Source organism: Camarhynchus parvulus, chromosome 5 (assembly GCF_901933205.1).
Source record: "Camarhynchus parvulus chromosome 5, STF_HiC, whole genome shotgun sequence".
In the NCBI taxonomy this organism is placed as follows: Eukaryota; Metazoa; Chordata; class Aves; order Passeriformes; family Thraupidae; genus Camarhynchus; species Camarhynchus parvulus.
Window position 1 is genome coordinate 5,893,448 of NC_044575.1, and position 24,092 is coordinate 5,917,539.

At 40.4% G+C, this 24,092-nt stretch overlaps 1 protein-coding gene across 3 annotated transcripts in view; it reads right to left on the reverse strand.

Annotated features, from left to right (window-relative positions):
* The window catches only part of PARVA (parvin alpha), a 62,723-nt gene that overhangs the window by 11,598 nt on the left and 27,033 nt on the right, over positions 1–24,092 (reverse strand). For 2 of the 3 annotated variants that reach the window (XM_030948743.1, XM_030948745.1), the window contains exons 2-7: positions 10,825–10,914; positions 10,655–10,725; positions 9,940–10,042; positions 7,846–7,986; positions 5,826–5,941; positions 297–355 (exon numbers count right to left, since the gene is read on the reverse strand). In XM_030948743.1, the coding sequence (XP_030804603.1) occupies positions 297–355; positions 5,826–5,941; positions 7,846–7,986; positions 9,940–10,042; positions 10,655–10,725; positions 10,825–10,914 (580 nt within the window). Of the gene's footprint in view, positions 1–296; positions 356–5,825; positions 5,942–7,845; positions 7,987–9,939; positions 10,043–10,654; positions 10,726–10,824; positions 10,915–21,422; positions 22,203–24,092 lie in introns of those variants that run through there. The other variant, XM_030948744.1, reaches the window with a different exon arrangement.

Genomic DNA, 24,092 nt, shown 5'->3' on the forward strand with positions numbered 1-24,092 from the left:
TTGGAACAGCTTTTCTGTTATGAAATGTTCAGTGAGATGGCAAATATGAGGCTTACTACCATCATTTTACACATCTAAAGTCCTGCTTTTAGTTCCCCACCTCTCTATTTCTTCCCCCTTTTGTATTTTTTGATGCTTGTTTGCAGGTCTTGAAAAGGCTAAAATACAGTCACTGGCTAATGCATCATCTTCCCTGGAACCCCAATACTGAAAGCTAAATATCAGCAAATGTTTGAATTTCTGAGACACATCTGTGTTCAATTACTGAACTGCTGGCAAATGTGGTGTTGACATACTCAGTGTTACCAGTTATTTCCTCTTGGATTTGTCGAGACTGGAGGATTCCTTCTCGTTTCTGCAAAAAGGAAAAAAGCGACATTTTTCTCACTAAAGTTTAATGCTTAGGGTACAGTAAAAATTTGTGATCCACAAACATAATTAGATAAGAAACCTGCAGAATAAGAACTTTTCTTACACAAATTTTCAGTAATATATTATTTTACCTCGCAAGTATTTCAGAGAACTCTTTTATACATTAACAAGAAACCTGAAACTCCACCTGTAGAAGGAAGTATTTATTTTCCTTTCTCCATTGTTCTTAATTCACTTTTCTTTTAAAGGCCCCAATTCAGGGAGACATTTGAAACACCCAAACACATATGTAAGTATTTTAGTGGAGATGGGTCTAGGTGAGCTGAATTAAGCCCTGTATTTCAACGAACAGCTTGGCAGATGGTGCCCATGCTTGTCTTTTGCAAAAATCTTGCTCCCAGGCTATTTGTTCTTTTTGCCCTCTTCGTACTCTTTTTTTTTTTTTTTTTTGCCTCAGTGTTTCCCTTCTCTGCTGACAAACAGCTCTATTGGCTTCTGACAGAAACCAAAATGGAGCTTCCATCCACACTGCCATCCTGGTCCAGCAGTGACTCTGATGTTCCTCAGATGGGAGCTGGTGCTGAGGAGCCCTTGCCCAGAGGCTGTGCCCAACGTGGCAGAAGCCAACTCCAATCACTGCTGCTTGAATCAGCTGCAAAATGCAGCACTTGAAGAGTCTGACACTGTTTCAGTTTGCTGATCACACTCATCTGGGGCTGCTGTAAATACCACACATATGTTTTGCCTCTCTTTGTGCTCTCTCTATCAATCCTGTTCGCTGTTATTTCCAAAAATTTGCAGTACACAGAGAAAAGTCAAGCAAATGCTGATAACTCCATTTCAAGTCTAGACATCAGGCAATTACTCATGATTCTTCACTCCCTGTCATACAAGGAAATGAGAAACATAGATTTATGCTGGTCCTATACTCATCTTCTATGTGGAAAAGCGAAAAGGAGAATAACGTTTTAGAAAAGTCCTTCATGGCACCTGAACTGGGGCTGCTGCTTTTCCCTTCCTCGGAGAAGACAGCACATCCCTACCTGAGGCAGTCCTCAGTGTGTGATGTGCTGAGGACTGAGCCAGGCTTGTCTATTCCTTCCATTACTAAAATACATTTCTTGATATATTTTTCCTTCTACACTGTATTACTAAAATATATCAGGAAATACATTTATTTCTCAAGAAAAGCTGAACACAGCCCTCTGGGTCACTCCAGACTGGCACTTGGAGCAATGTGAACTGTCCTTGCAGCTAGATGACAGTTTCAGGGGGTTTCCATGATATCTTTGGAAGTCCAGTTTCTAAATATCTTGCACATGGTGAAAAATGCATTCAGGGAGGACCTTGGAGCACTTAAAAGACAGAGAGGAGTCCTGGGTGTTACACTGTGGAAGAGGGGGCACAGACCAGCTGCAGAGGCATTGCCTATCAAAGTCTGAAGAAGAATGACATAATTTAGGGCTCCCTCCACTCCCAGCAGTGAGTGCTGTCTCCAGTACTAACTGAAACTCCAAGTCACAATCTAGTTCATGCTAGCACAACTTGGAATTCCATTCTGTTTGGTATTTTTGTTTATTTTTCCCTTTGCAGCAGGGTGAAAGGAAACTTTTATTTCCTCCTCATGATGACTCTGACATGCCATTGATGCCTTATGCAGCAAGAACCCTGCTGCTCTCATCTCCCACAGGGGCTGAGCACCACAGCAATGCCATCTGTAGTTTTCAGTGATCAGACTGGGAATATGAGAACAGAAAAAGGTTTCTAATGCTCTACACCTTCTCTCTGCAAGCACACAAAAACTGCCTGAAATATACTCCAGCACTGATATTAAAAATATTACCTTTTCCGATAAAATGCAGCTAATATAGTAATATAAATATATTAATATATTAAAATAAAAAAATCTGCACCCTTATCTTGTTGTTGACAATAATAACAAAAGCAAACAAATAACCCCAAACCAAAATGATCCCAAGCTCTTGTTTTGTGTCTGGCACCTGACCACTAACACTGATGGGATTTCCATACTGCCCAAATGCAACGTGCATCCCCTGGACACTCATTTGACCAGCACATGTCAAGACAGATTTTCCTATACTTTTGATTTGTAAAAAGACTGGTGAATTCCCAATGGAATGGACCCTAAAACACTGGTCTAAGCACCTTCTCTGAAGGCTGCTTCTCATAATCTCTTGCTCTTTAAAAAAATCTTCACTCAAAATTGACCCCAACACTAACGTCACCTTTTGTGAGGTTTGTCTTATACTAGACAGAGAATAACACAATATTCCTGAAAATACAGAGAAGGTGCTGCTGAGGACTGAAAAACTATCCAGCACGTTCCTTAAAGGCAACAGTGGCTAAAATTGAAACAACAAACTATAAAAATCAATTATTTGAAAGTCCCTGAGAAAAGAGGCATGAATTAAAATTCCCCATTAAAAAGAAAAGCTGGAGATGCATTCCAGCAATAACAGAAGACCTAATGAAAAGGCTTGGTATTTTCTTCCCTCACAGCTGAAAGACTTCAGAAGGCCCTGAAGATATTCCTAATCACTTACCATTTAAAATTGGCAACTCCCTAGAACAAAAAAAAAAATCTGAAGCTGGGGTAGTATATCTGGAAATAGAAAAGATCTCTTCTTATCTCCTTTTGTGTCAGCATTTTTATGTAACTGAGGGCCAGCTGCTTAATTTCCCCCACAAAGTCCCAGTCTGAAAATCTTGCCATTATTTGGATGGCTTTTTGCCTATGTCTTGTTACAACTCATTTCACCTGGAGAACCATGTTTTATAATTGCCCCACCCAAGTGAAATGCAGAATTATTCTGGAGCTTGGAAGAACAAATACATTTGTCAGGGGTCCAGAGAAGACTTCACTGGAACCTGGAGGCAGTGCTGCTCCAACCCATTTCAGACCTTCCCAGGCAGTGGTACCAAGGATCTCTGATTAAGACTGCGATTTACACACTCATCTCATCTCAATAATTCCCTAGCTCTGCCTAAGAGTAGTTTATGCACCCCAGAACTCCTGTCCCAGAACATGCTGAAGCCATTCTGGCTGCTCTGCCAATGCATTCTTACACTCTCAGATTTCCATCTCTTGCACACAAACAATCTGTCATCTAACCATCCGTGGATGGTAGAAATACATAATTTTTGAGAAGACGCAAAATGATGACAAGACCCAGCTCTCCAAAAAAGCTCTCAGTCATTTCAGTAGATATGATCAAACAAAGCCTGAGCTTTGTTCAAAGTTATTTATTCTACTGTTATGGCAGGAAAAGAAAATAATAGAGTAGCTACAAAAGGTCCAACTATCACATTTTTTCCTAAATCAGCTTAAACCCAGATTTCATATCACTCTCATTGCTAACAGCTTTTGTACAAAAGAGCCAAAGGAAATAAGCTTTCATAAGAACTAGGCTGATTACCTGTTAGACATGAGTATATTTTTTGTTTCACAAATATGCTTTTTCTATTTCAGTAAACTACATCCAGCCAACACAGCAACCCTCACGTTTTATGTGTTTCTATGCCTAACAAAATCATGAAATGAATTAAGGGAGTCTTTCTTAAAAGACTTCATAAAACTACTTTGTTCCTTTATTTCTGTCTCTCCTGTTCTCTTTATTAAACCATGCACAGCAGAATTTCAAAACAGCTACTGCATAGTCTGTTAAGCTTCCCTAGGCTTGATCTTTCTTTACAGAATGTATGAGTGTTCAGAACATGAGGTGTGCAAGCCTGACCACTAAATCAGGCATTAGGATCTGCTGATGGTTCATTAAAACTTTTGTGAGTTCAAAGAGTACACGATGCATGATATACAATCAGTCCCACAGGATGTGAAAGACAGATTTAAAAAATAAAAATAAAACCCTCACCCACCATTAAAAAAATGACAATTGTCTCAAACAATTGCAGTAATTACAATTACAGTAAATATACTGCCCCCCACCCTCTGTTAATAGGAATCAGCAGAGCTCTGGAGTTCACTGGCTTTCACCAAGGTCAGGGTCTGCAGGACAAAATCTCCTTCAACATGACTTGGATATTATTATTCTGCAACTGCTTCCACTGCAAACCACTGGCGCCTGAGCTGCAGCTGTGTAACTAAGAGTGAGCCAGATTCTCCCACTACTTATTGTTTTAAATTGGTTTATCTGTACTGATTTCAGTGGATTTGCTCTTGAACTACATTAGCCTCTTTAACAAGAGGATAATTATGCCCACTGATTTCAACTGGAATTTTGTCTGGAGATATGGAATGACAGCAGAGGTTCTGATTCTTTCTTTAAGGATTATGTTATTTTTCTCATTTAGTTTTTCATCATAAAGATGCCCTACTCACTGTACTCCACTTGGTTTTGGTGGAACTTTGAGATAAACCAGTATAAATAATACATTTATAATAGCCAAAGGAATTAGGTTTCTTCAAAGCCTTAGACACGTAAGTGCAGATTCCCAGGGATTCTCCTTCATCATCTGTAGAGAAACCCATGAAACAGAATCTGAGTCAATGAGTCACTAGACACCAGTGACCCATTTACCAGAGACTCTCCTTCAGATTTCTCCCTAAGTTACAAAACTTGTCCTATTTGAATTCTGCAAGACAGAATGTTTACTTTCTCAGATCTGAGAGAATGTTTACTTTCTCAGATCTGTCTTGCAGATTTTCAACCACACAAAACTTGAGCAATAGCTCTTTCACCCAGTTACTTCAGGGTAACATCAGTTAAAAGACATAAATAAAGACAGTTGCAGTGTGAAAAATAAAGGCAAAGTTAATTGAGAGAAAGAAAAGCAGATTAAATGGGAAGAGGACAAATAAGATAAAGAAAGCACAAGTTCAGCTGAAAGAAAAAATGATGAACAGAAAAACATGAATTTGAATGGATGAGGCTCCAATAAGGAGACTGACAAAAGATTTAGTTGATGGGGATTTTTTTGCATGCTTTTGAGAAAACCAACACTGTAATCAGACTAAATTAGCATGCACAGAGCTGAAAAAGAAGTTAGTCACCTAACATAAATGTGAATGTAATAAACAGTGACAATTCATCATTCAGTGCCAAGAATAATTTGAATCTCTACACAAGTGAGAAGAGCATCAAAAAATGGGGAAAATAATAATTCTAGCGATCATTCCGGGTGATAAACACATTCCAACAATAATAACGTTCCATATCTTTTTACTGTCACAGTCTGGCCACTTCACAGTCACAGTAAGACATTGTGAGCCACAGCTCAATCTGGGAAAGCAGATTTTTCTCTTCTCATGCCTTTTCCTGGTTGAAGCACGGGCAGCAGGGAAGATGCATGTGTGCTCCTTGTCAGCCAAGGAGACACACATGCGCCTGCCCAGCCAGAAACCCCAAGTGCATTTTTCAATAAACCCCTCAGTCAACTTCACAACACTACCAAGAGCTGCTTAAGACCCCTCTTACCTGCACAACAACCACCTGGATGGACACATGGTCAGGGAGTCGGATTGGTGCTCGAAAATACTGAGATAATGCAACCAGAAGATGAAGAATGGCTACAAGACTTTTAGCATGAACAGCTGAAATAGACATTAAAAGCACAAGTTACAAACTGCAAAGTAACTAGGGCACAGATTTTTACTTCTGCTTAGGATACAGGGATTATGACACTCTTTTCCTCTTGCCACCTGGAGCCAGGGGGCACCTTTAAGGCACCCCATCAGCACCAATGACTCTTTGCAACATGTCTGAGTGCCACAGGCTCGTGGAGATGGAAATCTAAGGCTAATCCAAAAGCCAGATTTTATGTACAACACTTTAGGTGCTGTCTCTGCATTCTCCTTGCCTCTCTTTTATTCCCTTTATTTCAATAAGGATTTATGGACTATCAGAAAGATATTTTTGTACTCATAACATGCACTTATTCATTTTTAAGTGTCACAATGTCTGCAGGATGATAAATGAGCCTGTTTTGGCACAAGCCTTAAGCAATAACTTATTAAACTCAATGACTCAAACATTCCTCGTGAAGTTGTTCTAGTTCTGTTATTGAAGGTTTTTTCAGTGGGTTTCATATATGGGTAGTTAACACTAACACAACTTACAAGACATCAAAAGCCAAACTGTAGGAAATTCTTGATCAAGTATCAAACCATGGGCATGCATGTGGATAATTTCCAATCCTTATTATTGCCTGTCTTCTTCTGTTTCTGTTTTGTTTTTGCATTTGCCAAAGTAGTACTCCTAAAAGATCTTTGACACTGCTGCGCACTTAGGTTTTTTGTACTTGAACTAAACATTAAGTACTACCTTACTGCACTGCTAAAACATGATCAGATTCACTAAAAGTACCCTTCTTCATAATCTCACAGTGCAAGTCTCAGCTATGCCATGCAGATACACATGGATATAAAATGTGGCATTGCTGGCAAATGCTGCTGGAGTGCCCATGGTCAGGGATAAGGTGCTTTAGCAGAACACTACAAAGATGTCTGTCTGTCTACCACCAGTGTGTGCTACAGCTGGACACAGCTGCTGCTCTCTATCTCTATTCCAGCTCTAAAACACATGTAAAACATTAAATTAAAACTAGGAGTTAAATTGTCAGGCCACTCCAAACACCCTGCCTCCAGCTGCATAATACAGAATGGAAAGAAAACTCGGGGCAAGTTGAAAAAAGAAGGGGACAAAAAATTCAGCAGGACCACAGACAGGGGAAAGTCAAATGGCCACTCTTCCTCCCTTGAGAGATTTCTCTCCTTCTAACTAATTTGTTGTGAATGTAACAGGATACAAAACTGCTCAGCACAAGACAGGTACAGGAGACAGGGAAAATGTGATGTACTGGTCAAGGTATTCACCAGTCATGAAATGATTCTGAAAACCAAACTTAAAACAGATTAAGAGGCCTAATTTTCTAAAACTCATAACCTGCTTTCTGCAATACATATCCACTGAAGTGTCTCGTGTTGGGCCACTGAAGACATTTCTATTAGATACTGCTATGTTCATTTTTAATCCAATAGACCAGGAGGGCACAGAAATAGTCATGATTAGAGTTTTGTAACCAAAACTAGTGGCTCAGACTTTGCCTGAAACGATCAGAAATCTTATTCATATCTATGTCACAAAGTTCACACAGAGTTCTAGGACCTAACTGTCCTTATGTCCATCTACTGCATTTCTGCAGGTACTTGCCTGTTTCAACAAACCAATTTAGCCACACAAAACTTAAGCTGGTATGCACATGGACTTCAGAGCAAAGCCACCACACTTGGACAGACTCTGAGAAGACACCTAACTGGAACAGAAGGCTGAGCACCAGTCAAGAGTGGCACATCTGGAAGTACCCTTCAGAGCAGTTCCTGCCATAAATCCCAGGTTTCAGCCCTCCCTTGCCATTGGATATTCCAGAACTCCAGATGGCACCTACAACCTCCCAGCTGTCAACAAATGAGAACAGTACAGCAAACACAAAACTTACAGTCAACATTCCACTTAATGCTTCTTGGAGGGAGTTTAAGGGTTTCATTGATCTTTTCAAGCACTGTCTGTAGCTTCTGTTTCTGAGCAATTTCAGACTGAGTAACTTCTGCAACATTCAGCTTCTCACTTTCAAGCTTCTCTGAAGTGACAGAAGAAAGAATGGAAGAAAAAAAAATTGTCAGCTCCATGAAGAACACAAAGACATTCTGTACACCCAGAGGTACATTCAGGAGACATCAGACTTCCTAACTTTCTATCTAAGTTTTTCTCCAGAGGCACTTTTCCTCTACACTTCTGAGCTCCTGAAGATAAGTTCACATTTTGCCTTTAGTTGCACACTGTCAAGGAGAAGGCCAAGTATTGCTCTATGCCACATCACTGGCTAACAAACATTTGCTGCAACTCCCTTTAGGGAGCACCAGACTTGGAGATAAGGCCCTTTACTTCTATTGCTTCTGCTTGAAGGTCATTCTGCCTGCAAGTGGCTTGTACAGCAGACCATCCAACGTAGGAAACAGACAGCAACTTTATTTCATCAGTCTCAGCCTCCCAGGTTCTACCTCAGATGCAGGAGATAAAAATTTTACTTGGCCTAGTAGTGATAAAACTGAAGTGATTCCGTATTCATAGAGGCAGAGGATGCATCAAAGAAAGGCAAACAAGTTTTCATGAAAACAACTAAAACCTCAGGCAAATTTCTCTCCATGAAACCACAGCCATTTTCTGCACTCAAAATTTGCAGTAGATTTTAAAATACTTTATGAATTGGTTTGTTACAATTAGTACAGTTGCAATGTATATACATATGTGGTTTATTGTTAACCCTTAAAGAATAAGCAAAGAAAATATAGCAGCTCCCTGGTGACGACACCAGAAACAAAATGCTTGGTCACTTATCAATCTACTTCTACAAAAGAGTATTTTGTTAAGATTTATCTTATTTGGTAGGAGCTGATCTTGTTCCCATCAAAACCAACTGAGTATCTTTCCAAAGTGAGTGAGCCTAAACCACCAGCCTAAAAGAGTGCAATCTCCTAATCCTGCCTAAGAGACTGCTAACTCCTAATCCTGCCTAAGAGACTGCTAACTCCATAGCTTTCTTGCACCTCCCCAGAAATCAGTTTGTGCATAGTCTCACCACAAGACTGAAGATTTAGTAAGCAGAGACCTGATCCACAAGGAATCAGATTGGAAATCAGTAATGGAAAAGATTCCTCTGAAATCAATAAATGCTAGATCAGTGTGTGCATATTTAGAGTCAGGCTGCACCTGATACACATTTTTTGAATTTTGGGTGAAGTCACTGGAGATCTGCCCATGACAATCCAATTGCTCAGTCTGGGCATATCTAGTCCATCACAACATAGTCAACAGCTTACCATTCATAGAAGGGAATAGTCTGTGAAGTCTTTATTAGAAGTGCTCACATGATGTTTCAAGATTCATTTAGGATACTGGAAAGAAATTTACTGGAGACTTTATGAGCTGTAATAACTAAGAAAATGGCTTTCAAGCCAACAGTGTAAAAAGCACATGCCAACTCTGCATTAGCAGTTTCTTTTCTCTATCTGTTTCTTAGCTGAAGCTCAGATTGCAGTCCACTGGGCACCATTACCTCAGTCATGTTAAAAGCCAGACATCAAACCAGAAAGAAATTCCAACTTTCCAGAGGAACCTTGCGATGAAGAAACTATAGCATAGAAGGAGCAGAGATTAAAAACATCCACCACGGCACTGAGACTGCCCTTGCTTTCAAACTTACTTTCCACTTGTAACATGGCAAAGTTTGTGCAGCCCATATGCAGGTAATAAATTTAATTGGAGTGAATACTGCTGCCAAGACAAGAGCCCTCCCTCTGCAGCACCCCAGGTAGGCTTTGTGCTGTTCTCATCAGCTGCAGAGCACCACACACTGCACTGCAGCCACGAGGGCTGTGCATACAGCCCGCTGCTCAGGGGTCTCATAACACAATGCTATTTTTATATCACTTAGTGGCATAAATGTAAGATGATACCAAGGCTCCTGGGCAGGAACAAGAGATCCACTTCTTTACAAAGTGCTTTAACACCGTGCACGTGGATTTTTTCTTACCAAATAATTTCTGCAATACTTGTCCATCATACAGGTCTTCAGCCAAGTCTTTCACAATAATCCTCTCTCCTACCAACACATCATTAATCCAGTCAATTAATACCTATGTGGGAAACACAAATTTGGCAGTATTATACACTATTCATTTGCAATTTAAACCACATGTCATTTTTCTTAGCAGAAAGAATACCAAAGGTGCAGTGGCTCAAAATACAGTATGACATACTTTCAGGAGCAAATAGGAAAGACTCAGGAAGGACTCACCTGAGGTGGCTGTGCCAATGCACCACAAGGTCTAGACAAACACTAATTAATGCAGTATCTTCTGGACTGAAATATTCCTCTTGCTTTCAGTAGCATCTTAACATCTTATTGTGCTAAAGGTGCTGAAGTTGATTTTAATGAAGCATCCTGCTAAAGTTCTAACCCCAAGAATCACAAAGACAAGGGAAGATCAGCATGATCTTCAATTGGGGATGGGATGGGACTGAGACTCTGGCCTCAGGATTTTAATAGAAATTTTAAAGTCTCCCTGTGCCCCATCTAGAGAAAGATACTGCCACAAATGACCTCCCCATTTCACTGGGATGTATGCACCATGTGGTTCCAACTAATTAATATCTAACTAGTGCTTTCAAGTGCTCAAGTGAAAGAGGCAGAGGTGGCATTAAAAAATAGTTCCACTTTCCTGACAGGGTTTAAATGCTTTCATTACCTTCATTAGTTCTTGCAATTTTGGATCATTTCTTGAATTTGGATCCACCATTGTTCGGACTTCATTTTCCTCTGGAAGGTTTAAAAGAAAAACATTAGAAACTATCCCAGGCACAACACTTCATTTTACAGCAAGTTTTCAAGTTGAGATGTAAAATTTTTGTGAATTACCTAGCATAGTGTCCTCGGGGTCTAGTTCAAATGGAATGGGGCTGAGAGGTAAGTTAATGGCATTTATTCCTTCTTCCTGTAATTCAGACACTAGGAAATAAAAAAAGAAAAGCTTGGTCAAATTTCAATTTCATTTTACTTACTATTTCACTCTCACTAAAAGTAGCATTAATTGTCTTAATTTCTTTATAAGAACATGACTCTATTAGATAAGCCACTGAGTGTAATTATAGCAATAAAGTAAAGCTAACAAAAATAGGAGGCCCAGCCAACAAACCTTTACTTGTATGAGTACATTTTTCATGGATAATGGTGCTGGAACCAACACAATTACCTCAAATCTTTTCCAGGACATGGCCCATTGTCCTCAAATTTTTAAAAGGCTCGCTTGCATGTTAATGGTTCTGACATTTTAACACTAATGAATCATTTCAGCTGAGGGAGATGGTTATTGCTCTCAGTATGTCACCGTGGCTCTGGAGATGCTTCAAGTTTAGCTCCTTGGGAAGAGCTGGTGTGGCTGTGCATGCACCCAGCCAGGAGTCACCAGGCTGAGGAACCATTCCAGACTGAAGGTGCAGCACACAGCTCATTCTGCTGCCCAGGATGCTGATGGGTCTGCACTGTCCAGCTGGAGCAGGCTGCAGGATGCTTCTGGCCTGTGTTCTTGGCCTTTCTTCAGCAGAAATCACAGCAGCAAGACACAGTGTAGGATGATGAACCCTCAGAAAAGGGTTGCCTTAGAGTGCAGTCGATGCAGGTTGAAAAAAACTTGGACATAGAAATGCAGAAGTAATCCAAGATCCCACAGTTTGGAGATGTTGTCACTAAATATGGACAAGGTCTTACTCAGCCAAAGTCCCCAAATTCTGCAAAAATCAATGTTCTTGAGAAGAAAACACCAGAAAAACCCAGAGAAGTGGTGTAAAGGGAAGTCTGTCACTTGTTGTGTACCCAGCACAGGCCAGAGCAACTTCGTTCGTTCCTCTGGGTGACCCAGACTTTAACAGGTTGCAAAGACAAAACCCTCCCTTCAGTGCCCAAACATGCCTCTCCAACAGAGGGCAAGGAATCCCAACAAGCCAACACAGCATCATGTGCTGTGGAAGAGCTCCCAGCACTGAGCGGGGAGGGAACCAGAGCAGGGATCACACAAGTTTGTACCTTGCTTTGTGAACAAGAAATCAGTGCAAAGCTGATTTACCAATCCAGGAAAGGGGTTCACTGTCTTAGCCATGACCAGGCAGTAATGTTGCTTTGACCACTCAATTTCCAACCAAAACTGGTTGTTAGCTCATCTGTTCCAGTCAGAGTTTACACTTAAACAACTTAATCCAACAATCCAACATATGGCCTAAAGATTCAGGCAGTTGTCTACAGCTTCTGACATGTACTGAAACATCTGACTTCTGTGCAGATGCAAGATTCACCATCCAACAATTCAGATTTACCAGCTGATGCTTTCCTCAGTTTATTCTGAAAATCACAGAGACAATTTGGTTTCTAAGAAAACAGAGAACTACTCTAAAGATCTTCTGTTTTGTCTCTGCCCTCATGGCAACCTCATAAGTCAGCTTTACTTCCTTGGTGCATTAAGTGTAGCTAAATTCACATGAACACTGTGATCATCAGTCAGTTGGTGTGATAACAGGACTTATAAATTTACAAATATTTCCTACGCTCCACGAAATGTTTTGTGGTCTGCCAGATGAAGTGTTTCTGTGCATCCTTCAAGGATCTGTGTAGCTGCATTCAAGCATCTATGTAAGACTCACAGCAATAATGGCTGCCAGAATGTTTACTACTTTTAATGGCACAAAAATAACTCTGAAAAATCCACTACCTTCAACACTGAACCCAAAACTTCACTCCATACACTCACCCTGCTTATGTATCTGTAACAGACAAATACTGAGCAGCTCTAAAGAGTCATAAAACGATGCTGACAATAACAGTTCCCTCGATTGTTGTATATTCTCTAAAACTGATGGCTGAAAGCAATGGACCAAATTAATCCCTGATGTAACTCCACTGAGTTCTGAGGAGTTATAGCAAGGATGAAGTTGGTCTAGCATGTACAATCTCGGGAACTGCTTGCACATTAAGTAATGGCAATTGTTGAAACTGCTAGCACTCCTTGGAGAAAATCACTGTATCACTGTTGGTTTCTTGGTTTCATTAACCTCTTTTTTTTTTTGGTTCAAAATGGTTATGGGCAAATGTCAGCGGGTAGAAAACTTCCCCGTGGAGGTCTTTCTGCTCTGAAATGTTTAGCTCATGGAGGACTACACACAAAGCTTCCTAGGCAGAAAACGTGGGATTTTTTCACATCGGTCCCAAAGGGGAGCATAGTAAATAAAATCTATTCAAGCCAACTGCCTCCACTGAGCTCTCCTGTCCCAAAGGGCTGGAGGCTCTGCTTGGGTGAGACACACTGGAGAAAGCAGTCAGCTCATTTTCCAACTGAAGGACAGTACTGAAAGCTTTTGGTTCCTCTCTCCAGGGAGCAGCCCACTGGCAGAGCTTGCTGACAATTTTCCAAGGAGACTGAGTGGACCTTTCAAGGTGGAAAGTTATGTAAGGAATTCTTTACAAGGACACTGAACCTTGCCATACCTGTCCTCTAACGTGCACAACATTCTATCTTTAATAACACAACCTCCATCATATTCTCAGAGAAAAGAAGAGAAAGCAAACAAACCCCTGCCACATCTTTGAGTGAAAAGTGAACATAAAATACAAATAAGACAATAAGAAATATACATGGGGAACTAAAACACCGATGTGTTCTAGAATGCAAGTGTTCTATTTACTGCCCAGCAGGGGCCAAGCTCTGCTTTCTGTACACAGCTGTAAGCACAGACATTTTGCACACCTGCCAGAGCTATTTGCAGAACCTACACACCACACCTCCAGACGATCCAAAGATCCCAGATGGATCCAGTTTTTAGAGAGGACAGCTCCTCCTCACCTCTGCTTTCTGCAGTGCACAACCCATGTCCCAGGCTGGTATTAGTCCCCTAATAAAGGGACTCCTGCCCTCCTGTCCCCCACAAGCAGAAAACATGATGGAGAAACCCTGAGCCTGACAGCATCTTTTTTCATTTCTTTCACAGATTTAACTGCAGATTAGTAAGACTACTAAATGGAGCAGGTAAGCACATGCATTATATCAAGCTGTATTAAACTGAGAGAAAATGTATTATGCAGTATACCCTCACTTCCTAAGACCTTCCATCAAAAAAATACCATGACAAATCACTGCTATACACTTAGGTGTTTATAGAGCAACCACAAATATGTGATTGAGGTTAAGAGTTTGCATACCACAGTTTCAGTAGAGGAGTCCATTCTTCAGCTGCTCCTCATTAATTTGTTCTAATTAATTTTCATGGAAATCACTTCAGCAACTTAGTATTTTAATAAAAAGAAGGAGCACAGTATTGGGGCAATTTTTGCAGCAGCAGAAATTAACATAACATAATCTAATTTCTTGAAATACTTTGAGGAGTGGCTTTGGAGCATCAGGAAGAGCTGCACTCCAAGCCTCACAGTGTAAGGCAGCAGGAAGGGAGGAGGGGATGGGATGTACCTGCAGCAGCTCATGTACCACACAGGCTGCCAGGAGCCAGAGCAGTGCACTGGGAGCTGTGGCAGCTCCTGTGAAGGACAGCACCCGGGGCTGTGTGCTGGACACAGGGAGTGCTTGGCCACTGCACAAGGCCAGCAATTAGAGCTCAGACCCTTTTGTGTGCTCACCCTCTGCTGTGACCCAGATCCAGCCCAGGTCATCAGCTGGCATTGGAAAGATTAGGGACTTCATCCCTTTGGCCATGACAGCAAAATCCAGTCCTCCTTTTTTTTCAGTCACCATGCTGAGTGGAACTGGGGGAATGCACTTTCAAAGCAAGACCCTGAAAAGCAACAGCTACATCTGGGCCAGACAAATCTCTGTGGATTGGCAATGTGGAAGTCCCAGTTTTAACTCTGGATGAGGAAGGGACATTTCTGCTCAGACTTCTGATTCAGCTCCACGTGCCAAATTTCTTATGATGTAATCAAGTGCAACTCCACTGCTATCAGCTGTCAACAGACTTCCTCCCATCATGCCAGCACCAAATTTGGCCCCAGAGCCAGGGAGCCCTCGAGCCTGTATCAACAGCAACTACAGCAGCTATTTTAAGCTGGATGGAATTCTTACTGTTTTAGATGCTCTAGGATTACGAGGTCATAAACCTGTGCTATCAAATGCAGGCGTGTGCTCTGAGCCAGAGCCTGCCCTGTGATGTGTGCATCCAGCTGCCCTTGGAGCTGCACATCTGAGACGCAGCACTGCCCATACGCTTCAAATTGCCTTAATTCCTCCAGTACATGCAGCCTGTTGCTCCACATTGTATTTATTAGGCAGTTTCATTTGGGTTTTTTACTCATTTATTTTGTGTGCTTGAAGGCTTTTTGCTGCCCTATTTAGTATTCAGGGCTTATTCTGATTTGAATGAAACACATCTCATTATTTAACTGAGCTCAGCAATGCCACATCATCCAGTGCACTCTCTGTGGTTTAGATGTATTTTATATCCATCAGAAGAATCATGAAACAAATACAGCACGATGCAGAGTAAAACGGCCTCTCCTCTGAGTGCTGCAGCCATGTCTTCCCCATGTAACTGGTTCTGTACTTACAAAGTTAAAATTACTGAAGTGCTATGATGGGAATGGATGGATCCTGAAATTGTGCAATTAACTAGAACCAAACCATAATTTTGGAGGAGCACAATGCCACACTGCTTCTAACCTCAATCTTTCAAATCCAGGAGGTTTAGATAGATGCATATGCAGCTACAGACAGATATAAGTACATAACATTTCTGCAGGTCTTCAATTGCCTTTCTTTCTCTAGCATAAGGGTTTTCCATTCAAGCTTCTCAGCATTTTTAAGGTTTCACATACATTGGGTTGGGTTTTTTTTTTGTTTGTTTTTCTTTTGGTTTGGTTTGGTTTTTGGGGTTTTTTTTTCTTTTGTGGAAGCTGAGATTTGCTGACATTCACATGACTCCAAGAGTTTAAGCTTTCTATAGGAAAGGCAAAATCTCCCTTATATTTTAAACTGCTACAGTAGGCAGCAGCTTTACATGTCATGTCTCTATCTTAAGCTATTTTTTCCTGGAACGAGCATCATTTGGAAGGCTAGCTGCAGACATCATATTGCCAGAATAACCCTGGATATTTGTATGTGTGCACACATTCAAACATACATGCCTATGCTACATACATTTAGATATGCAGCCAGAAATTACAGCCAGTTTAGAAAAATGCTGATTTTCAGCACGAAATGTCTTTACTGCTCTTGTATAAGACAAACGCTCAGTTATAGCTGAGCCAAATTTAGATAAATTGGGTTTTGGTTTCACATTCCCTTTATTGGGTGCAAATTTCTGGTAAATGCCCATGACCTCGATGGTTTGCTTTTGGAACCACTCGTGCACAACAGCAGCTTTAGTTCTTCCACTGCCTTGATAGCCTGTAACGCAGACTTGAGTGTAAATGACTGTATCCACACAGATCTCAGTGGATTTGTGCTGATTTATACCAGCTCACTGGCTCAGCATGAATCCTGTTCCCTCTGATATAATTCCGGTGGGGTAATTCTGGATTTGTACTGGTAAATGAGAGAACTGACCAAAATTACTTAAGACAGCTAGAGAATGAAAGAAAAAAGAAAACAAAAACATTTTCAAAAGGTCAGGCTTCTATAGAATTATACTATTTAGTCAAGAAAAATAACATAATTGCTTTCTGGGCCATCTATCCAAAATGTTAATTTCTAATACCTGTGCATGTGCATCCAATACGTCCACAAAGGGAAAAGAAAATATTAATCTAAAATAGTACTGCCTAATTTTCTGCAATACATTATTCATTAAACATGGATTCTGGGAGCTCAACTTTAGCTCTGAAACAAAAGAAATCCACACAAAAGACAATAAATCTGCATTACACATGGTACTAAAATGATCCAATGGATTTATAGATGTTTACAAGTTTGCAGAGTGTGACACAGCGTCCACCAGAAATTTGATATTCACAGCACAAAACATCATAAACATATGTCTGCAACTACAAAAGGGCCTTTTTATGTGGGGATCATTGTTAAAATTGTCTTCAGAACATAAACCTTAAGTTGTAAATGCTACTCCCCATTTATTCTCCAAGACATAACAAATGAGGGAAGAAAAGCAGAGATATGTTTGTAATTGAAAATGTTTCTCAGGAAATGATCTGTACAGGAACATCATTCTCATTCCATTAACTGCTGACTCCAAGCCAACCATTTGTAAAAGTAAATAAATATGCAAACTGGCTGACAACAATGTGCCTGCCTTTAATGTTTCTGCATTAGTACTCAGTCTCCAAAAAAGAATCTATTTTCTTTTCTCATTTCTCCATTAAACCAAACATGGCATGCACACAAAAGGAACAGGAGTAATGCTGTTCACAATAAAAGATGGGAGAAATGCTATGATTTGATTTTCATGTATGCAAAACAAATTAAATGCCTTTTGCCTTGAACTTTCTCTGAAGTCCAAAGCCACGCTCAAGTACCTCAGCGACTTGTTTGCTGTTCCTTTCTCTTTGGAATTGGCAGGGAAAAAAAGCCTCCACAGACAGACAGATGTCTGGTTTGGATAGGTAAAAAACAACAAATCAGGAATCAAACTCCGTCCTTTTTCAAAAGAGTACATGCGATTCTCTTTTGCCAGCTTCACTAAGCCTTCCATGCCTTCTCATTCCATTTGCGATGAAGGTTCTTCCTCAGAATTTCCCTCTAGTTTCTAAGAGGTAATAAGCAGTGAAGTGCCAAGCTAACACAGATGCCAACCATTCCATTCATTCCTTCTACACATCCTCTCAACACATCTTTTAAAATACCTAAGCAGCATCTGCAGACATTTTGAAAATCCTCTCACCCTACAGGACTGTTTAAAACCCTGCTGAAAAATCCCAAAAGGCAATTTTGGGAACAACTACAGACAAGAGTTCAATCGATGCTCGTTCTTTTTCCCACTGAAGAACAAACCATGCATATGAGAAATGCTGAGACCATTCCAAGTTCTCATCAAAATGTGCTGTGTGGAATCTGATCCCAAAACAAACTCCAGAGAGCCTGAGATACTTTGGTAGGGTGTTTGTGCAACAGAAACATGCAGGTTGTTAACTGCTCTGCATGTGATATCCCTACATGCAAAATACTTTATTGGAACAAATCCTTTGACAGCAAAGTACCTCATGGAAACAAATCCTCTGACAGCTAAGATTTCCAACTTACTGAGAGATCTCTGAACTGATTTACTGAAGGATCTCAGAACAACACAGAGTACTTGGGGCCATACAGAGAGGAAGGGAAAGCATTTGTATCCTCCTCACTGGCATTTTTATATTTCTCAAGTTACAACAAATCTGCAGGTAGTAATACCCAGAGGAGAGGCAGACAGACCTCCTGGTGCAAGTGGAGGCAATTGTTCTTCTTACATGCTCACCAGCTTGCTGCAACAATTTTTTTTCAAACATTGAGGAGTGGAGAAGCAGACTTTACAGGGCTGACTTGCCTCATTTTGTGAATCACCAACCAACCAAGAGCAGCTATTCCAACATCAACAAGAAGCGCTCATACAGAGAAGACAAAACCAAGGATCTGTTCCAAGAAGTCTTTCCCAGCTCAACAAGCTCTAGCTATTCCTAAGAGAAAACCCAAAAATAGTTCTCAGGAATGTGAGGGCACACTAGTAGCAAGCTGAGGATTTCCTGAATTTCTTGCTCTTTTCTTCCTGTGTACATAAGCCTTGTTCCTGAAGGAGAAAAAGTTAAGAGAGACCCAATGCATCTCAGTAATCTAGATGAGTGCTTTTTCTTGAAAGAAATAAGAAAATGACTACTTTTACTGGAAAGTTAAAGCTCCTTCTCAGAGACTACAAACTGGTTTATGTGTCACACATTGTCCCCATTTTCAAACTGCAGTTACTAGAACTACTTGTGTTTTGAGATAAGCAACTCATCATCTTCAAGGAAAGACTCTGTGACAAAGGATTAAAAGATTTTTCATAAGTGGCCAAGCATTTCTACATCCCAGAAGGAAAAAATCCGAAAAACCCCAAAACGTGTTAGTATCTTACGAGAGCTTCTCACACTTCCAGATCTTTCTTTACTATCAAAATCAACCAGGATGAAGTTTGGGGTTGACACCAAGGCTGGAGAAGTAGCAAAGACAAGAAAGATGGGATAAGAGTCACCCGAAGAAATAAAAATAATAATGAATACAAATATGTAGATATATTACTTATTTGCATAACTGGTAGTTTGCAGTCCACTTTTTGCTACCTTCTGTGTCAATCCTGATTATCTAACCCTGGTTCTCAGATTCAGCAGCAGAACTGACTTGCAACATGTAATTCTGTTTTTCCCCTTGATTTTAAAGATTTTCAATTTCTTGCTATGTTTAATATTTGTGCCTAACACACAGATGGTTTCTTAAAGTCTCTGCAAGATGTCCCAGGGAATTGGAATTTATAGTCAAGGACAGAATCAGGATCTAATTTGGGAATTGGGATCTACAGACAGGCCTTCAACATGGCAAAAACAGGCTGTGGCTTTGGCTGGATCAACAGAAACCCAGCTACATTCTGAAAGAAAAAGGGGCAGATTTGGTAAAAGGCTGCAAGTGAAACCTTAAAATGGAAGAAATGTATCTTCTAGCATCCTGAAGACTGAACTGCCCTTCAGAGCTCTCATGGCCAACGTAGAGGTTAATGTGAATTTGACAGCAGAAAAGCTTCAGGCTTTGACCCGAGAAAAGGGGAAGTTCCATCTCACATGAGTGTGCACTGCCAACTGCACACTCATTTGTGTGGAGCCCCTCTGCTTTTCCCAGCCATACAGCACTAAGGGCTAGCTCAGGGATGACAAGGGATACATCAGGGCTGTCTGTGGAAATCCCTGGCTAGAGGGAGGACTTTGGTCAGCTGGCACAAATCACAGTGTGGTGTGATCAATAGTGTGGCTGTGCTATCCTCCTAAAACACACTTACACAAAAGTGTAAGATGATGACGCAAGACAGGACTTTGGTAGCACAAACTGGAAATTGTGTTTGGCTTAGGAAAGCAGAATTTGTTCTCAATTTGCACAGGAAATAAATCAACACTTTCCAGCCTAGGTTTTCAAATCCCTTAATCAGAATTAATTCATTTAACAGAAGAAAACAGCAGTATCCTCATTCCGCAGCATAGAAAAAAACCCACAATTCTAGTTTAAGGAATTAATCTACATGTTTCCTTTCTGGAGACAAATTGAACTTGTAAAATGGAAGCCTAGCACTTAAAATACAGCCTTAAAAGGTCATCTGTAATGTTTCATTAGCCTGACAGAGCAGACAGGAATACCTGTACCTTTTGCTTTCCAATCCCCTGTCATGGCAAAGAAAACACCCCTTTTTCCATATAAACCAGCAGCAATGATTTTCATCCAGCCCTGTGGCTTACCCTTCATGGGCCCTGCCTGGTACCCTCTGTGCATTCCTAATTTTGCTTATTTCCTTATAAAATCAAACAGCTGCTCCAACTTCCAAATGCTCTGCCTAAAACAAGCACTTGACTGAGCTGTTCATCTGATTGAGGTGTTTCTGTGAAGACAGCATGGTAAGGGTAGAGCCCCAGCTCTGACCTGCAGCTGCACTGCCACTGTCTCTTCCAAGAGATCTCTGAAATATGCTGGAATTTCAGAGCAGCACTTGCTAGTACCTGTAAAGAGCTGTCAGACAAGGGAAACATCCCTGGGTGAACTCCTACCTATTAAATGCATTTTCTGGCTTGCTGTCATTGCCAATATATCAATTTCATCGTGAGGAACAATCACAGCAACAGTGCCTGTGGCTGTATTTCCTGTCCCACTTTGCAGGTGGGCATACCTAAACCTGCAGCTCAATCATTGATGCAAATAACCTCAAATGGGTTTTACTCCATGGCACTAACACATTTGGAGTTTCCCCAAAATAATCTGCAGCCTTCTGCTTTGATGTGAGTTTGTGTTACTGTTCCTCTTAGAAAGTGCATAGTACCATGAGGTTTTCATTTTAATAAGCATGAATATTAAAACTTACTGACTGCATAACACACAGTCCATTTGAAAATTGCTATCCCAAGCATGCTTTTGACTACGAATGAACACTTGCCCTGAGTGGAAATTCAGCTGATAAAAATCACTATGTTCACACTGGAACCAGTGTTACCCAAAGACTGCATTTGTACCAAACTGAAGCTAACTGAAACACATAATCTTATGAAACATCACGGGATGAAACAGCTAATTCTATTTCATATTGCAGAAATACTTCCACAGAATAACATTAAACATTAACAGACTGCTGTATTTTCTTCTTCTTTTACCCAGGAAAAACAAAGTCTGACAGGAATAAGAAGGAAATAAACTCTCATTCTTATCTTCAAAATATTGCACACCAAAAATAACTACCATTATAAAAATACAGGGTCAGAAAGCAAATAACCAGAAAAGCAAAACAACCAGATGAGTCGGTCTGGGCTCCTACCTTTAGGGCAAAATGCTCCACAGCCCATCGTAGGGTCGCTGGGCCACCTTCATAGTGCATCCCAGGGGGAACTGCAGTCCTTGAGGTGCTGGAAGCCCTTGGCAGGGCCCTGTGCTGCTGCTCCTCAGAGGAGCTGGTTTAGCTTTCGAGCTGTTTTGCACCAGAATGGTCCAAGCACATCACAACTCCTGGCTCAGAGCATCGCTTCAGAACAAGCGACTGACTGCCTATATAATTTAATATGATGCCACATGAGACTCATAGACCATCTGCAAAAGAAACTAAATCTGCTTTTTGCAGCTTGGTGAGTTGTGTTCTGAAGGCTGGGATGCAGTTTTGATTGTGTGCTTTTGTTATCAGTCATACAACTAAACAAAGTGCTCAAAGGGCAAGTGCAAAACGCACATTTTTAGCAATCTCGGTCTGTTTCTGTTCTGGGTAACTTGTACCTTTTCCCCTTGTAACTGAATAAAGTCACAGGTCTCCCTCAAAGCATAGGAAAAGTCTATGCATACACACTGCAACATTTGATGGGAAATTTCTTTCTTTTTCTCTTTTTTTTTTTCCTTTTGTTTGGTTTTTTTTTTTTTTTTTTTTTTCCGTTTTTGTTGTTGTGAAACAAAGTCTGATCAACAGAAGTAACTTGAATCCTGTTGTCTGAATTAAGATGCATGTATGATATTACCAAATATTACCAAATTCAGATCCTGATCACAGTATTCTTTTCTCCACAAATACTTCCCTACTGAAATAATTAGCAACACTTACATGGAACAAGGACTAAGCCCTGAAACAGGCAAAAGCATATAAAAAGCTAAAGAGCAGGAGAAAGGAGAGGTATGAGCCATCAAAAAAATAATAAACTACTGGTAAGAAATAAACTAGTTTTGTGGTCTATGGGCTCTTCCAAAGGGGAACAGTAATGAAAATATAATCTAAAGCAATTACTTACTTGGGCTAAAAATTGAATTCCTATGAAGTTTTCTACAGACTAAAACTTTTCAGAAGCTATAAAATGTCTAAGTGCTTGTTTCAACTTTGAGCAGGAGGAGGGAAGTGACACATCCCTGGCTCATTTCTAAGTCATGGAAAGTAGTTACCTTTCTAATTTCCAATGGAACTCCATTTAAAATACCTGTGCCAAAAGACAAGTTTGGAGAATGGAGTGGTATTTACTGTTTAGGATGATTCAGCTGTGCTACACAACATTCCTCCCCCAGGTTTGATATCAGATGCGATTCCTTGCAGAAAAAGTCTCAGAGCTCTCGTCAGTGTTCTGACACCACATTCTCTGCCAGTTCTAAGGAGTCTCTGATACACAGAGGTCTGCAGCTTTTGGGTCACTCCTAAAAGCAGCATTCCCTGCCAACATTTCTATTTCATGCTGCACTCACAAGTAGTAATGGGGCTCCCCATTCTGACTCCTGGAGTCCCACTGCCTTCTGGCACTGAAAACCTGCATTGCTGGGCTGCTGAATAACAGCATTCAACTACAGACAACACTGAGCTGGCAGCTCTTTACCAAGCTTTCCTTTTCTTAATTTCTGCATAGAATCATAAGTGTCCCACATACTTTATTATGGCAATCCTGTTTGGGACACAAGTACAGCTAAAGGAAAACATGCTTCACTTGAAATGTCAAGAAGGATGCTGAAAATTATTATGTAGTAACAAAATTCATGAAGTCCGAAGTCACAGCTACCTGCATCATCAATTCAATCACTTGTTTTATAAGTGATTATTTACATATGTTCATAAAATAGTATTTTTTTGCATGCACAAAAGCAGTTATTTTACAAAAAAAATAGTAAATGAAATTTGTTTCTCTTATGCTGAGTTTTTATACCTACAGAAGCAGACAAAAGATCATGCCATGCCCAGGTAGTAGGTGAGGTTACAGCAGGATAAGAAGGCTGCAAATTAGCTAAAGCAGAGCTCTTTCCTCAGAGGGTATTATAACATGGCAAGAAGTGGAAAACTTCAGCAGGTCTGAAGTACACAGCTTGGAGACCCAGTAGAGGAATTTCTACTCCTCCTTTCCATAGTTCATTTTCACTTGCCACAAACATAAACTCAAGCAGGGCTTGATTTCTAATTCCTGTAATATAACAACACCTTTCAAAAAGCCTGTGCACTTGTCCCTCCCCTTAGCAGAGGTCACTGCAGGGAGAAAACCCAGCACATTGGGAAGATGCTTTGGGCCTAGAGTTTCCCAAACTGTTCCTAAGGGCTCATTTTCAACCCTGCAATTTTCAGCTTTGTAAAAACAGAAATATAGCCAGGCAGAACTAAAGTCTTATTCAAGCCGTTTTGGCCATCAATACAGGAAACAATTCAAAGGCAACATGACACTGATAGCTTAATTTGTGAAAATGGATAAATACTGGATCTGCCACATAGCACATTAACCCATGTAACAAATAAATACAGAAATAGCACTGCAATACTTGGTTAAAAGGTTTTGGTTCACAGAGGAGGAAATTCAATTAAAGCATGTAATGTCAATTACTGTCATTTGTAATTTTATTTTGCTTCCCTAGAAACAATACAGATGCAGGATTCTAAAGTTACCTGCATGTTTGCTGCAAATGGGATAAAATTATCTAGGTTCTGAGAAAATCCAGATAGTAGTAAGGGAAAAAAACCACAGTTTTACCTAACCTCACTCGT